At 59.7% G+C, this 15,723-nt stretch overlaps 2 protein-coding genes across 2 annotated transcripts; both read left to right on the forward strand.

Moving 5' to 3' along the window:
• Nucleotides 1–372: 372 nt before the first annotated feature.
• Nucleotides 373–2,063, forward strand: ANKRD34C (ankyrin repeat domain 34C; the record flags this gene model as incomplete). The annotated part of the gene is made up of 1 exon (XM_080808667.1): nucleotides 373–2,063. The coding sequence occupies exon 1, from the start codon at nucleotides 456–458 to the stop codon at nucleotides 2,061–2,063; it is 1,608 nt and encodes a 535-aa protein (XP_080664793.1). The 5' UTR covers nucleotides 373–455.
• Nucleotides 2,064–9,828: 7,765 nt separating this feature from the next.
• Nucleotides 9,829–15,311, forward strand: TMED3 (transmembrane p24 trafficking protein 3). Its single transcript, XM_080807409.1, has 3 exons — nucleotides 9,829–10,133; nucleotides 11,377–11,625; nucleotides 13,277–15,311. Exons 1-3 carry the CDS (start codon nucleotides 9,963–9,965, stop codon nucleotides 13,511–13,513), a joined length of 657 nt encoding a protein of 218 aa, XP_080663535.1. The 5' UTR covers nucleotides 9,829–9,962; the 3' UTR covers nucleotides 13,514–15,311.
• Nucleotides 15,312–15,723: the final 412 nt, after the last annotated feature.

Below are 15,723 nucleotides of genomic sequence, written 5' to 3' on the forward strand. Positions count from 1 at the left end.
AACAATTATTTATGAGGTGACCCGAGAGACAGCCTCGCCGCTCGATGCTGGGGCTGCGGCAGCGAACCAGGCGGACATGCCGCTTTCTGCATGGGGACACCAGCGCGGCCCACGGGCACAAAGTGTGGTTTCCTCCACGACGTTTGAGGTAAGTGATGGCCGTTTGTCCTTACCGTGTGCTGGGCTAGTGTCCGCGGCATCACTGTGGGGAAGGGTTCTCTGTACGTGCTCTCGTTTGACTTCTATGCTGGCTCTGTGAGGGGCGGCCACCGTCCCCCGACCCCACACACGACAGACAGATGTGGACGAGCTGGGTAACCTGGCAGGATCCGACGGCATGCGGCCCTGCACCAGCCACAGCCCTCCGGCCGCCTGCAGAGCACACGTCATCCCTCTCCCTTCTCCCTCGCTAGGTCTGATCGCTGTGGTGGCCTGGAGGCGCTGCCGAGGCCGGGATGATGGACGACGACACGGAGCTGAGGACGGATGGGAACTCCCTCCTGAAGGCGGTGTGGCTGGGGAGGCTCAGGCTGACCAGGCTCCTCCTGGAAGGGGGCGCTTACATCAACGAGAGCAACGACAAAGGGGAGACGGCCCTCATGGTGGCGTGCATCACCCAGCACGTGGACCAGCAGAGCACCAGCAGGCCCAGGATGGTGAAGTACCTGCTGGACCAGAGGGCGGACCCCAACATCCAGGACAAGTCCGGCAAGACGGCGCTCATCCACGCCTGCATCCGGAGGGCGGGGGGCGACGTGGTGTCCCTGCTTCTGGAGAACGGCGCGGACCCCAGCCTCGAGGACCGCACGGGGGCTTCGGCCCTGGTCTACGCCATCAACGCCGATGACAAGGACGCCCTGAGGCACCTGCTGGATGCCTGCAAAGCCAAAGGGAAGGAGGTGATCATCATAACAACCGGTAAGTCGTCGTCAGGCACCAAAACCACCAAGCAGTATCTCAACGTCCCTCCTTCGCCCGGAGGGGAAGACCGCCAGTCCCCTCCACTGTGCACGTCCCCCTCGGACATTGAACTGAAGGCTCCAGGCCGGGGCGCCCCACCCACGGAGAGGGAGGATGACTTCTTCAGCCTCCAGTCAGGGCGTCTGAGTGCCTGCAACATGGCCAAGGCTCTCAACGAGCCCGGGTCGCCCCTCAGGAAAGTGGGGAGCCTCAGGCGGGCCCGCCTGCCCCAGCTGAAGAGGTTGCAGTCCGAACCCTGGGGCCTGATTGCGCCGTCCGTCTTGGCGGCCGGCGCGCGTCAGGACGAGACCCACGGCCCCAGCCCAGACGGCGAGGTCATCAAGAGCTTTAGCGATGTGTCCGTCCCCAAGAGGGGGCCGCTCTCCAGAACCAGCAGCATCGATGGCAAAGACCCCACCTTCTTCCCCACAGTCGCCGAGCAGGGGCTGAAGATCACGGCCTCCCCAGGACCAGCATCCTGGAAGGCAGCCCACGAGAAGGGTCAGGCTTCCCACCCCCGTCTGGCCCGGAGAGGAACTCTCCCCATGGACCAGGAGAAGGTGGGTATCGGTCCAGCAGGCCCCCCTGCTCTCAAAGATCCCGTGTCCCTCAAGCGGCTGGAGAGTGATTTGCACGACTTAGATTTACAGGCCGGGGCCGACCAGCTCAGCTCGGTCTCCCTGGAATCAGGCAAAGGGCCCTTGGACAGGAAGAGGCTCGACGGCTCCCTCCTGGCTCTCTTCCACGGCTCGCGGGAGTCCCTGGACGCCGCACCCAGCACGTCCCCCGGCTCGGCGCGCCGCCGGCCGCCGCCTCTCCTGGAAAGGCGAGGTTCTGGAACTCTGCTGCTGGACCGAATTTCGCACACCAGACCCGGCTTCCTGCCACCTTTAAACGTCGGTGGGAACCCACCTATCCCTGACATCAGATCCGGCAGCAAACCGTCTTCTCCACTTGCGAGTGGTTTAAAATCCATGGTTCCCATTGCGCCCAGTTCACCGAAGAGAGCGGACCTGCGAGGCAGGCGGGCGCTCCTGCGGAGACACTCCATGCAGGCCGAGCAGATGCGGCAGCTGTCGGACTTCGAGCAGACCGTCCCCTAGCAGCGCCCGGCGGGCTGTGAACCACAGAACTCTGCGTAGTTACTGAAGGCGCCCTCGTCTAGAGCAACACAGCCGCGCGTCCCGTGGGTCCCTCCGCACTGGCGGCGGGGACGGAGCCGGGCGCTGCTTCCCTGCGGAAGTGGTCTCTGGGTTTATGCGGTTTTCCCTGCAAAGAGCTCAGGGTAATTGGGTTCAAGACACGAAATCACCGAGACCAAAAAATTCCCCATGGTCCTCCCTTCGGGGCCGGGAAGGAACGGCAGCGAGTACAACGATCCCGGCCCCCGACCCCAGCTCCCCCCACCAGGCAGACGAGAACGGAGATCCCGAGACGGTATTCGGATCACGCCCTTTGTAATCCATCTATAAAGTGCCTACAGAGACGACGAGGCTTTCACATTTGTCGGGATGTGCAGGAGCTCGGTGCGCCCGGAGCTCGGAAATCGCGCAGCTGCGTTCCCTTCGAAGGAGGAGAAGCGGAGCCCCCCAGCTCAGAGAGGCCCCGCGGGTGGGCGCTGTCCAGCACCCAGAGCCCCAGATCCCTCCCGCCCCCGTCACAGCTGCGTTCATGCGCACCTGCGGGTGTGCGGCGGGTCCCCAGCGATCGTAACCACGTGTCCCCCGAATTCTGATGGGCCGTCCTTGGGGGGCACCTCAGAGATGTGGCCTGCCCCCTTCTGCCCTGACACTAGCTCTGTGTCGAAATCTTGCAGGGGCTGTTAATGAATTTGGAGTTGAATGTGATACAATTTCCAGAACAGACTCTTTTCTTGCTTGTTCTTGAGAAAACTTGATGAGACTCCCCAGAGCCAGGATGATAATAACAATGGGACAGGCACGGGGCAAGAGCACAGGCGGTGCTTCTCAGGCGGGAGCTGTGGGACGGCCTTGAGTTCTGTAGCCTGAACATGGGAAGGGGTGCCGGCCGTCCTTTCAGCGGCTGTTGTCCAGGTAATTGAAGAAAATTCCGGTTTCTGCTGTGTCTGAACTATCCACACGATGGGAGGTTTGTAGAAATGACCGGAACGACCCTTTCCAGCCACGTTGCCACAGCTGAGAAGGGAGGCAGACCCTCGGCACATCTGGAGTGCTGGAGGCACATTTCGGATGAGGGCTCCTGGTTACCTCCCAGTCGTTCTTACTCTCCTGCTGCCCGGATACGCCGGCTCCAGGGTTAGAAGAATGCAGTGGTCCCTGGGGGTTGCGTCCCACAGAGGAATGAGTAAAGGCTCTGAGATTGGGGTTTGCATCCCTGTTTTCATCATTTACCAGCTTTGTGACTTCTCTAAGCCTCCACTCCCTCATGGGCAAAACAGGCTTGGCAGTGGTCCACCTTGAAAGGGTGAGGGGGAAGGACGGGCCGGCTGCTGGGCCTGGCACGGACCAGTGACTGGACGGGAGGTAGCTAATTCTGACTGACACCTTCAGACCGCTGAAGCTCCCACGTCTCAGATAATACATAATATCCTGCACAAAATGGATTTCAGTGCTGCTGAGAAACTCCAGGGTCTCCTTGAGACCCCCAGGGGTGCCATGGTACCGAGCCGTCGGCACACTGGTCGAGGAAAATGCCTTCCGCCACGTCGGCTCTCCACGTCACAGCATTTCCATCATGACATCTGCTAGGCGGTTGTCTGAGCACCCCAAACAGAAGCGCGGACGATGCTTACAGGTAAACCGAATGTTTACTTTTTCATCATTCCTTCCGGGCGGGCCTATCCGTCCTCAGCCCCCGCACTGCTGAAGCTTTAGGCTGGGTGAAGCTTTGTCGTGGGGGCTGTCCTCGCGCGGCAGGAGGCTCGGCGGCAGCCCTCCCCTCTGCCCACCAGACACCAGTAGCACCTTCCTCCTGGTTGCGACCACCAGAAACGTCTCCGGACGTGGCCAGACATCTCCTGGGCCCACACTGCCTCGGCTGATCACTGCGGCTCCAGGAGGAGGACAGCGTGCTTGGCAGAAATCGGTCATGACCAGCAAAGCCGCACGGAGGTGTGGGTCTGGCCACGTCAGCCCTCCCACTGACTTGAAGCCAATCGAATTCTGCTTTAGTAGGATGACTGATCGATCGATCCATAACTCGGGCCCTCGGGGTTCTTGGCAAACACACCTGCGGGAGTGCTGGTGCCCTTTTGTACTTTGCGGGGAGGGAGGAAAAGCACGTAAGCTAGTGAAAACCTAGGGCTCACAAACTTGGTTTAGGGTGAACAATGCATAAGCTTCTCGGACCACTGAGTCACGAACAGTTCTTACCAAATGGACGTGACTGCAGGCAAGGACACGTTTCCACACATTAGAGAGAATCAAACGGACATCCGTTGTTCTCAGCAGCTCATTAACTCCTCCCACCTCACACACTCTCCCCCTGTCCTCACTGCCAGCGAAAGCTAGCCTCTGCTAGTAGATCCGGAATAGCCCGTCCGTCCCACGCATGCCCACAGCAGGGGCAGCGGGGACTCCTGTTCTGCCTCCGTCCCTGGTGACCCGTCCATCGGCCTTTCTCCAGACGGTATGTCCTCCATCCCTGTTTGACGATGCATCCGCTGCATTAGGCTGGGTTCCAAACTAGTACGACCACAACACTTCGTCACGGTCAGTGCAGAAACAGGCGATTTTGTCCACATCAACGAACCGCACGAGGATGCTTCTAAAACGCACATTTTAGATTCCACCGTGCTTTGTAGATCAGAGAGGCGCTTCTCTTTTCCGAATTCTAGTGTCACTACAGGAGTTAGCTGCAGACTGTAGTTAAGACTTTCTGGAATGCTTGTCAAAATATATTCTAGAACAGGAGCCTGAAGTTTAAAAGTCTGGAACTTTGGTTTAGCTTCTAGACACCCCGAAGCCAGTTTCTGTTTGTTTATTTAGACCTGTCGTAGAGTCTCTTAGAATTTCATCAGGTAAATGTGTCCTGCCAAGGGCAGGCTGTGTCTGACCCTTCCAACTCCTCCTCCCTGAACTGGTTCTCTGTGGCGTTGGACTCTAGTCTCAAGCTGACGGCGAGCTCAGAGACGTGTCCACATGCAAGTAACGGAACCGTCTAGATATTTCTAACATGTCAATAAAAGATATATGGCAATCCTTCGATAGCACGCCCTTTTTTGTAGTGAAATCTCCATGATAAATATCACCTTTTCCTTATGACAGGGTTGACATGACTCCCTGGGAATGTCAACCTTAGCAGACACCCCAATTTCATGCATGCATAATTTTAAAAATTAATTTTTACTTACACAAGTATTATGGTTTCTCTCTTGGTTAAGCAAGAGGCAGAGGACAAGAAAGTGCATTTCCACAGCGAGAGGTGGGTCTCTGTGCCCTGCCCCGCTCTGCTTGGGTTTCCTGAGTGGGGAGGGGACTGCGTCTGCCACACACTGCAGTCACGGGGCCTCCCTCCTTGGGTCCAAGGTCTAACGCCAATGAGTGTTAACATACGCTCCCGCTCGAGGACAGAGCATAGGTATCAAGTGGACGGGCCCTCATCTCTGAGAGTCTGGGATCTGTGACTCACATCTCATCCGCACCCCGATCCAGTGCAAACATTACCTTTAGATTCTCCCCTAGACGACTGAAATAACTTAGGTTAACGAAAAGAAAAAAAGAAAAGGACTAGTTTCAGTCTGTCTCTTCCCCCTCTGTCTTCAGGAAAGGCAGGTCCCCATTGTTTCTGAACCCCTAGAGGAGAGATTGGGGGAGGGGGAGGAGAAGCTGATGGGACTGATGGGGGAGAAGTGATGGGGGATGAGGCCACAGGAGTCCACCTGGAGGGAAAGTGTGCACTCCCAAGACTGACAGAAGGTCAGAAACTTGGGGTCCCTTGAGTGGAACTTGCCTCGTCCCAGAGCAAAACTATGGAGGGGAGAGGCTGCATGGTGCATCCCGGGAGGCTGGGCGAGGGTCAGGCTGGGCAGAAGGACATCAGAGCTGCTTGCCCTAAAGGCACACAGCAGCTCGGACAGGGCACACACGTCAGCATGGCGGTGAGCCCGAATGATGTGCCCTGCTGAAGACTGCCACGGAACAGGGCCGGGAGAGCTCCTCCGACACCGAGATGGACATTCTTATTGTCTCTGTTAAGGTCGGCGGGGGATGGGAGGTGGGGGGACAAGATCCACTTTTAATTGATTTAGAAAGTAGAGGAGTGTGATGCTTCTCACCTTCAATGGTAATGAAATGAGATTGATAGCAGTCCTATAGCCCATGGTGTGCACAGCGTAGGAAGGAAAAAACCCACATCACACTTGGAATTTGCTGGGGAGAGGTCATCAAGAGTAAAGAACAGACTTCAGGAAACAAGACGGAGGTCACTGTTTTGCAGCTGTGCTAATACCAGCTCAAGTCCACAGATCCGACGCCGGCCGGCTAACTGTGGACGGGGGCTTGAAATCCTACAGTAAACATGAAGCGCCACCCACTAGAGAAAAGGGTCAGCATTACGGGGAAGGACAGGGAAGGAAGAGGAACAGGAGGGGACAGGGAGTGAAAGGACCAACGAGGTCAAGGTCCTGCCGGTGTGAACCAGCCCAGAGCAACAGCCCGTGGAGGAAGAGCCCCAGGGATCTCCACAGGAGTCCTGTGCCTCACCTGGGATGACGGACCCAGAATCCCAGACACTCCTGATCTAGAGGAAGGAGGATTTCTCATATGGTGAGAGGTAAGGGTCTAAATTAATTAATTATCCCATTAGAACTTAAAAGTATTCAAAAAAAATTATTTTTTGGCCACTGTCGGCAGTCTTGGTTGCCCACCTGGCTTGATTTCCGCCTCCTCCTCCTTCCTGCTAGATCCTGATTTTGCTCACGTAGTCACTGGATATCCTTGCCTCTCTTTTAACTGGAGCAAAGCTGCTCTGTCCCCAGCTCCCTCCAAGGCAAGTCCTGACTGGTCTGAGTTAATCATGACACATCCATTCTCCTTATCAGAGATTGGGTAAAGGGTCTAGCCTAAGCCAGCCACCACTGGCTTCCTCGTCAGCGCCCTAGGTCCAGAGATGGCTGCAAGGCCTAATCGGACCAGTTGGACTGAACGAAAGGACATACACCCCATCGTTGAAAGATTTTCTCTTCCTTCCACTAGACATGACCAAACAAACATGTTGCCCCAAAACTCATTTGTTTGGGTTGACAACCCTCTTTTGACAAAGAGAGAACAGAGTCTAAGGATAAAGACAACATGAAGAGCAGGGTAGAGCTCGGAGGAAAATGGATTGGAGCCTTGATCACGTTATGCCTGCAGCCTGCATCACCTTGCAACTTTCTGTTACATGAGACAAGGTATCCTGTGTCACTTAATCTAGTTAGAGTTGGCTTTTCATCAACTTGGGACACCATATGAATTGGTTGTTTCTCCAGTCTCTGTTTAAATATTTTAATGATGACAAAAAAATCAGTACCCCATTCATAACTTTTTGGAAAGCCCTAATTGCCAGAAAGTCCTTTCATTGAGTCGAAATGTCCCTCACTGTCAGATTCATGCATTGCCCCGACTTACACGAGATGGGACACGCAGGACAGATGTACCCCGAAGTACGGGTGGACACAGTGTGCTCGGTGGAAAACATGTTGCTTTCCATGTTGCCACAACATCAGGCAGATCCGGGTTCATTTGTTGGCTTCCCCATTAACAAGCTGAGTAAGTCTGGGAAATATGACAATTTGTTTAATGGCCATAAACTCCTGCCATCCAGTGTCCTCCTCCTCTGAATGTGACTTAGAGCTCCTCCCATCCAGAGCCAGAGTCTTAATTCTCCACCTTGAATCTGGGCTGGCCTCCGGACTTCCTTGGCTCACAGAATGGGGCAAAAGTGATACTGGAGGGTAGTTTCTGTTTCCGCCCTGCTGTCTTGGGATGGTGCCCCACATCTGCCACACACGGAAATCATGTACATTGCAAGAAGCCACAGGATGCGTGGAGGGCTGAGCGCTCTAGCCAACGGCTCCCAGCAGCCGGCACACGTGAGAGTAGGACCACCATGGACCTCTAGCCCAGGGGACCCTCCAGCTGAAGAACTGTCCAGCCAACTGATAGAACCACGAGACATTGTAAGTCACGGCCGGTGTACACCACTGGGTAGTCTGTCGTCCAGCAAAGGCCAAACAGAAGCAGGAACATGATTTCATTACACATCTTCTGTGTCTTTATTGTCAAAGGAAAAAAATAATACTTTTTTTTTTTGCACGGTTGCTAGTGAGGATTAATTACTGCAAAATACGTCAAGTGCATACATAGCCGGTGCTGCAGTGGGGACACTGTAGGTGCTAAGTAAGGGGCAGCTCTCAGGATTGCTGTTAATGCCAACTTTTGAAGTTAACACTTTCTTCACCCTTAGATTTTATTCTTTGAGGTTAAATCCCATGTCCTTTGACTTTACCTGGTTTGAGAAGCCTTCCTGGCCATTTACTATACTGGCCCCCTCCTAATACCCCCCACCCCCCACTTTATTACCATCCCTCCTAAAGTAGTACGACAGGTGTGCTCTGACCATACCTCCAGTAATGGCACCTTCCGCACAGCCGCTGCTGAAACACGGCCTTTCCTTTAACAACCCCGTGCAGGTCAGGGCGCCTCTTCTAGTTCTTCCACTTCCGCTGTCTGACATCCCGGTACCTGTCCATGATGCGTCTTCCAGCGTTCTGACTTGAGCGACCGCCCCGTCGGGCTTCCCACCTCGGAACTGAAGCGGGTGTCTTCTTGGAACTTAAACAGGGGACTTAACAGTAAACCCGGCAAAATGCCTTTTTGTTCGTCTCAGCGTAGCACCGCAGCTGGCCACGCTCATGCCGCTGGGTCTTACATCTGTCATCTGTCGCTCCCCCCGGGGCGTCTTACCTGTTTTCTTAACCAGGAGCTCAGAGTCAGTGTGCATCAGTACCGAGTCCGGGAAGGAGCCTCAGGGCGCACCCCTGCACACCGCCTCTGGTCTCTGACCCCCACGGACGTCACCGGGAGGGATGCTTTCACATTGCTTGGCCCTGACGCCGGTCCAGGGGGCCTGGAGGCCGACCCGCCCCTCTCGCCCACGTGGGGGTCTGTAGGGGCGGTGCAGCTCGTCCCCGAAATCGAGACACACGTCGGTCCCGCTGTCCTGAGAACATTCTTTACGGGGCGGCCAGACCAGATCAGCGTCCCCTCTCTCTGTTCCAGCCGACCGTGGCGTATAAAACCCTGTCCAGGGTTCCACAAAGCACCTTCCGGGCCAGCGGTCACGGATGAAGCCGTCAACCATTCATCAGCCTCCGGGCTTCTGCGAAGTCAAAGGCAAAGAGCGAGCGTCGCACCCCCGGAGCACCTTCGCCTCGTCCTGCTCCCCGGACGCGGGTCGCGGAGGGCGCCCCGGGCATCGCGCGAGCGCGGGCGTGCGAGCCGGGGGTCAGCTCCAGCGCGGCCGCGGTCTCTCGCCCGCGGAGGGAAGGCCGGGGAGCGGGCGCGCGGGGGCCCCAAGCTCGGTTCCCGCAGCCCCGGCGCCGCGGGCGCGCCCACGGCTGCACCCCGGGCCGGGCCGGTCCTCCCGCGTGGTGCGGGGCCTCCGCGCAGCCGCCGTGGCTCGCGGTGGCGGTGGCGGCGGAGGGCGTGTGGACCCGGGCCCCTCGGGAGGGACGCGCCCCCCCCGCGGGCCCGAGCCCGGGGCGCCAGACCCCCCACGGAGGCCCCGCCCACGGAGGCCCCGCCCACGGAGGCCCCCCGCCGAGCCCGGCGCCGCAGGGGGAGGGGGCGTGGCCGGCCCGCTCGGCCAGCGCGCACGCGCGGCGGGAAGGGGCGGGGTGGCTCCCCCGCGCGCCTGCGCACCAGGCCGCCCGCGCACCAGGCCGCCGCCCCTCCCGGAAGCGCCGCCGCCGCGCCACGTCCGCGCCCCGCGTCCCGCCGCCGCCCCGGGCCGGGACCCACCGAGCGCCGCGGAGCGCCATGGGCCGCGCAGGCGCGCACCCCGCCTCGGCGCTGCTGCTGCTGCTGCTGCTGGTGCTGCGGGCCGAGCGGCCGCGGGGCGCCGAGCTCACCTTCGAGCTGCCCGACAGCGCCAGGCAGTGCTTCCACGAGGCCGTGGAGCGCGGCGCCAAGTTCTCCCTGGACTACCAGGTGGGGCCGCGCCCTCGCCGGCCGGAGGGGCGCGGGCCGCGGCCGGCGGGGGGCGCCGCAGGTGCACGGGGCCCGGGGACGGCGGTCGGGCCGGGTCCCCAGCCTCTGGGGCCGCCGAGTCCCCGGTGTGCCCGTCGACGTCAGCGGGAGGAGGGGGCTTCGCGGTTCCTTCCCCCCCTCTCCGCGGACGCGGGGGCCGTATGCTGCCGACCTGCCGTCCAGTCTCCTCCCACGGACCTCGCCGGGCTCTGCCCCTGAGGGGTGCTGGGCGGCCCGAGTGGGAAGGGTCCCCGCGACAGCAGCCCGCCTGCTCGCGGACACCGCGGAGGTGCAGCGGCCTGAGCCTCGGGAGGGAGGGCGGCCCTTCCGTGGGTCCTCGCTGCCCAGAGCCCCCGAAAGGGCGGTCTGCTGGGGGACAGCGCGGTGTGGGATGGCCTCGGGGTCCCCGATTTGGCCGCTTACACTTCTCTGGGCACAACATATGGATTATGGCCGGGTTATTGGGGCCCCCCAGCACAGTCACTGCAAAGGACCGTTGTGAGCCTGGAGGGGCCTGGGAGGCCCTCCGGGCACTGCTAGGTCAGGAATCCCTTGTCAAGGAAGGGCCAGCACAGTTTAAACGCCTCCAGCAACGGGGCACTGGGCACTAGGTAAATTCTCCCGTCTGCACAAAGAGGAACTTCTGAAGTTTGGAAGCAGATGGAGGCCGTTGAACTGTGTCTCTCGATGGACCTTGGTTGTAGCCACTGACCACCTGTATGATCCTGCTGTATGACGTCTTTCTTAGGTTTCTCAAGCGAGTTTGAACTATGTGATTCCCAAGGACCCTCTCACCTCTGATGGCCACTGAATCTGTGAATTCGATCAGGAGTGACACAAACATTCACTAGACCCACTCTGCAACCTGCTTGAGCTGGGAGCCTCGGTCTTCTCTTCTGTGAAATGGGAAGGATCAAGCTCCTTGCCCCTTTGCAGAACAAAACCTTTTGGAGTCAGGCAGTCAGGGATTCAGATCTTAGCCGTCACTTTCAAGCTTCGTGACCCTGGCTGACTTCCTCAATCTCTCTCAGCCTCAGTTTACTCCCCAGTAAAAGAGAGTGTCCTAGTACCTGCTTTAGAAAGCTGTGAAGATTACACGAAAAAAACCAAGTTTGTCAAGTCTGATCACAGTGTCTGGTTGGCATTTCATACCAGTGGTTGCCCCACCGGTCACAGCAGACTGTGGGTGTCTTTGTGGTTGTAGGTCATCACCGGAGGCCACTACGATGTCGACTGCTATGTGGAGGACCCCCTGGGGAACACCATCTACCGGGAGACCAAGAAGCAGTATGACAGCTTCACCCACCGGGCTGAGGTCAAGGGCGTTTACCAGTTTTGCTTCAGTAATGAGTTTTCCACCTTCTCTCACAAGACCATCTACTTTGACTTTCAAGTGGGCGACGAGCCCCCCATTCTCCCAGACATGGGGAACAGGGTCACAGCTCTCACGCAGGTGAGTGGACATCGGCCAGCCCCGGGCTGGCTCAGTCTTTCTCGTCCTGTCTCGGCTGGTGCTCAGCGTCAGCCTCTCCTCGTCCCCGTTCCTGGGCTGGAAGGGTCAGGGTCGGCTTCACCTCTTTGCACATTCAGTCCTCAAGGACACCTTCGCCTCTGAGCCCCTACCCTGTCCCGCGGGATCCCTGCAGCTCCTTGCTCCGGCATTCCCGGGTTCCAGCTCAGGCTTGCACGCAGCGCCACTGAGGAACGGCCTTGCCGAGCCCCCTCTGCTCACACCATCTGTCTGCGTCATAAGGACCAAAGGCGTGTTCGCTTGGTAATGTGAGCCGCTGTGGCAGCTGTGCCCCGAGGGTCGCTGGCCTAGCACAGGAAGTTTTTTGTCCCTCGGGTGATAAATCTAGGTTGGTGGGGAGCTTTCGTGCAGGGACTGACTCAGGAATTGGGGGTTTCTCTTTCCTGTCCCCTGTCTGCTCTCCCTCTGCCTCTCACCACCAGAAGAAGGGGCAGCGAGAGGGCCTCACCTGTTTCTTAGACGCCCTGGCCCAGGGGGGAGCAGGCTGGATGGGTTGCTGAACTCAGATGTTGTAACAGGCCGAGGAGGCGCCCTTTAGGCACTGGGAGATCCCGGTGAGTGGGGCGGAGGCTGCTGTCACGGGAGGGGGCGCTTCCAGGGGCCTGTGAATCCCACCACGTGATGGCCCCCGGGTGGGGCCCACACCAGGTCCTGAGGGACACCAGGAAGGCGGCGTTAGCGCCTGTTGCCCTCTGGGAACGGGTCTCCTTCCCTGGCACGGATCTGATCCGAGACTTACGGTCACCGCGTCTCCCTTTCCAGCACCCTGGGGCCCGTCTCGGGCCTCTGGCCTCTGACCCAGGCCTTGACCATGGTGCCTCGTGTGGCATCTCTGACGTGTCGTGTGGCTTGGGAGTCCTGCCTGTCCCTCCTCCTTTTGCCTCCCTCTGTTTACGGTGATTCCGGAGCCTAGGAGGAGGGTGGAGGGGCAGCCTGCCCAGCTGAGCCCTGCGGCCAGGACCCAGGGCTCAGGCGCACCCACGACAGGTAAGCCCAACGTGTGCAGAGTTTCTGGGTGAGCCCGGGACAGAAGTAAACGGAGAGTGGACTTCCAGCCTGGAGACCCAGACAAGCCCTTCATGTTTGTAAACAACGTCTGTGTGTATTTACGCATACTAAATGTGTGTGTGTGTATGTAGGCGCACACACGTGCGGACACACGTACGTGCGTTATCCCCGTCTGTCCTCTGATTTCGAGGGTGACCGTGCCCGGGTCTGCTCTTCCCCCAGAGCGCAGCCCCCTTCGGACTGGCTCCCACCGGCCCCTCGCAGCGTCCTGGCTCCCGGGGGCCTCTCAGAGCGGGGTTCCCGGCCTGCTGTGGCAGCAGAGGGTCGACCCCGAGGCCTTTACTCTGAGCCCCCCAACCCGCGCTCCTCCCCACACATCCCTGAGCCCGGCGGGCCTCCGTGCCCCTGCCTTCTGTCGGCCCGCTGCCCTCCTTTCCCTGCCCCTCCACTGGGCAGACGCGGAGCACCGGCTTCCCTGCGTGCCGCCTGGGGCCGCGGTGGCCGCACGTGGATGCGTCCCTCCTGTTTCAGCGCCCGGTGTGACCGCGTCCCTCTTCCTGCCCAGATGGAGTCGGCCTGCGTGACCATCCACGAGGCCCTGAAGACGGTGATCGACTCGCAGACGCATTACCGGCTCCGCGAGGCACAGGACCGGGCCCGGGCCGAAGACCTCAACAGCCGCGTCTCGTACTGGTCCGTGGGCGAGACCGTCGCCCTGTTCGTGGTCAGCTTCGGCCAGGTGCTGCTGCTGAAGAGCTTCTTCACGGAGAAGCGGGCCGGGCCCCGGGCGCCGCACTCCTAGGCCCCTGCGTCACGGGCTCCTGCCGGGCCCGAGGGTGACCCTGGGCTGGGGCACCCCGCTGCTTACTCCTCGTACCCCAGCGGCCAGCTCCTGCCGAGCCTGACAATCCAGAGGCTTCTTGCCACATTCTGTGGGGAACACCGAGAAAAGCGTGCTGTTGGGCTCGGACTGGCCACTGTGGGGGGCCCGGTCTGGCCGGAGGAGGAACCCCGGGTGCCCAGGCCTCCTGGGGCGGTGCAGGGACCCCTTCTGTCCACGGTGCGTGGGTCGTCGGGCCTGTGTGTGTCCCATCCTCTGTGGACAAGGAGGGGCCGTCGTCTGGCTTGTCTCCGTGGAGCTCACTGGATCTGTGGAGATAGGCCCCGAGGCGGCTTTGCAGAGACCCCCGCCCCCGGTGGAGGCAGGAGCCCGGAAGCCAGGTGCCCGTGGTGAGCCGTGGGTCTCCCGGATGCAGCCCTCTGGTCAGTAAAAGCTAAGCAGGAGCTCCATGCAGACCCGTGCCTTTCTCTCTCTGCCCTGGAGGAACGCGCGGCTTCCCAGGGAAGGGGGTGTGCGCAGAGAGCGTGCGGGAGAGCGGGTGCTGCTCTCGAGGTGTGCGTGGACACCCGCGCGCAGCCTGGGCTCCGCTGCCCTCTTCCCAGTGGAACGACGGCGGTGACATGGGGACGGCTCATTCTCTCATCTCAGACTCCAGAGGTCGCTGTCGAAACAGCTGAGTCCAAACCGTGGGCTGAGCACGCAAAGGGACAGAGCAGTCAGCAGCTGTCCTGGGCTGCGTCCACGGCAGCCACACTGCGCTCTGTCAAACCTGGGTCAGACCGTGTCCTCCCTGGTTAACACCTCCCGTGGCTACACATGTTCTCAGATCCCGGCTGCGTCCTTGCTGGAGGCCATGAGGTTGTGCCTCAGTGGGCTGCTGGCTGCTTGGTTCCGTGTCCTCTCGTCCCTCCGCCCAGGTCTCCTCACTATTCAGAGGCCATGCCTCTGCCCCAGGGCCTTTGCACATGCAGCATCCTATTAGAACTCCCCCTCCCTCTCCCTGATAACCTGCGCAATCCCCCCCTTGTCTCATGGCTAGATGTCACATTATCGGCAAGTTAACCCTCACCGCCCCATTCAGGATGGCGCCTGCCCACCTGCCCCCGCCCATCTCCCTGTCCCTGTTTTACTTTTCAGCTACGCATCACCACTGACACAAAGGTTTAATTGTTTGTTTGCTGTCCTTCCTATCCCCTTGGATGTGAGCTCCACGATGGGGCACGTGGGCTGCTGCATCCCTGGTCCCTGGCACGACCCCTGCTACACACTAAGGTCTCCGTGCGATTGGGGGCTGCACCAGCAGCCCTACCTGTCAGCAGCTGTGCCGGCCAAGTGTCTCTGAAGGAGGCCCCGGAGACCTGACGCCTGCCCTGAGGGACCTCTTGGGAGTGATCTGAAAGCCAGAGCCGCCTGGCAGGTGTCGCTAATGCGTCGTAGACAAGGGAGCAGGGGACGCGTCACGTGGGAGAGACCCTTCATGAGGCTTGCTAGCTTAGTGGAGGGAAATGCTGCTTATCTGTTCATATGTGTTTGAGGGTTTTTATTCTTCCTTATTGTAGAAATTAATATCCTCCTGGGGTGCCTGGGTGGCTCCATCATTAAGTGTTTGCCTTTGGCTCAGGTCACGATCCCGGGGTCCTGGGATCCAGTCCCACGATGGGTCCCTCGCTCAGCGCGGTGTCTGAGATTCTCCATCCTTTGTCCCTCCCCCTGCTTGCACGCCTGCTCTCTGTCTCTCAAATAAATCTTAAGAAATGCCCTCCTTGAAATGGGAAGGAGAGAGGGTGCAGGGAGGCTGGAGGAGGATCACTGCGAGGACGGGCCAGGCCTACGTGGTGGAGCCTCCGGGAAAATCCCGACGGCACAGGGTTCAGGGAGGTTCTGGGTGGTGAACACGCGGGGGGTGCCGGCGGGGGTGCCTCTGGGGAGGGCACGGGCGCTCTGCACCCCTCCCAGGCCTCGCCCCACGCCTCTCCCACCTGGCTGCTCACCTGCTCCGGGAGCCGCTCCAGCGAACCAGTGGAACCGGGGAAGGGGGCCGTGGGCGCCTCCGATCTCTAGCCGGGTCAGAAGCAGCCGGGACAGCCTGGGGTCGTGACTGGCGTGGGACGCGGGGACAGTCTGGCGAGACCGGGCCCTCGGCCTGTGGCATGTGATGCTGTCCCCGGGGG

Source organism: Martes martes (genome assembly GCF_963455335.1).
Source record: "Martes martes genome assembly, chromosome: 7".
Lineage (NCBI taxonomy): Eukaryota > Metazoa > Chordata > Mammalia > Carnivora > Mustelidae > Martes > Martes martes.

Excerpts from the sequence above, each read along its gene's own strand:
- TMED3 (XM_080807409.1), top strand. The coding sequence starts at position 9,963 with ATGGGCCGCGCAGGCGCGCACCCCGCCTCGGCGCTGCTGCTGCTGCTG. Across the intron at positions 10,134-11,376 it reads AGTTCTCCCTGGACTACCAG|GTCATCACCGGAGGCCACTA; the intron begins GTGGGGCCGCGC and ends TTGTGGTTGTAG. Across the intron at positions 11,626-13,276 it reads GGGTCACAGCTCTCACGCAG|ATGGAGTCGGCCTGCGTGAC; the intron begins GTGAGTGGACAT and ends CTTCCTGCCCAG.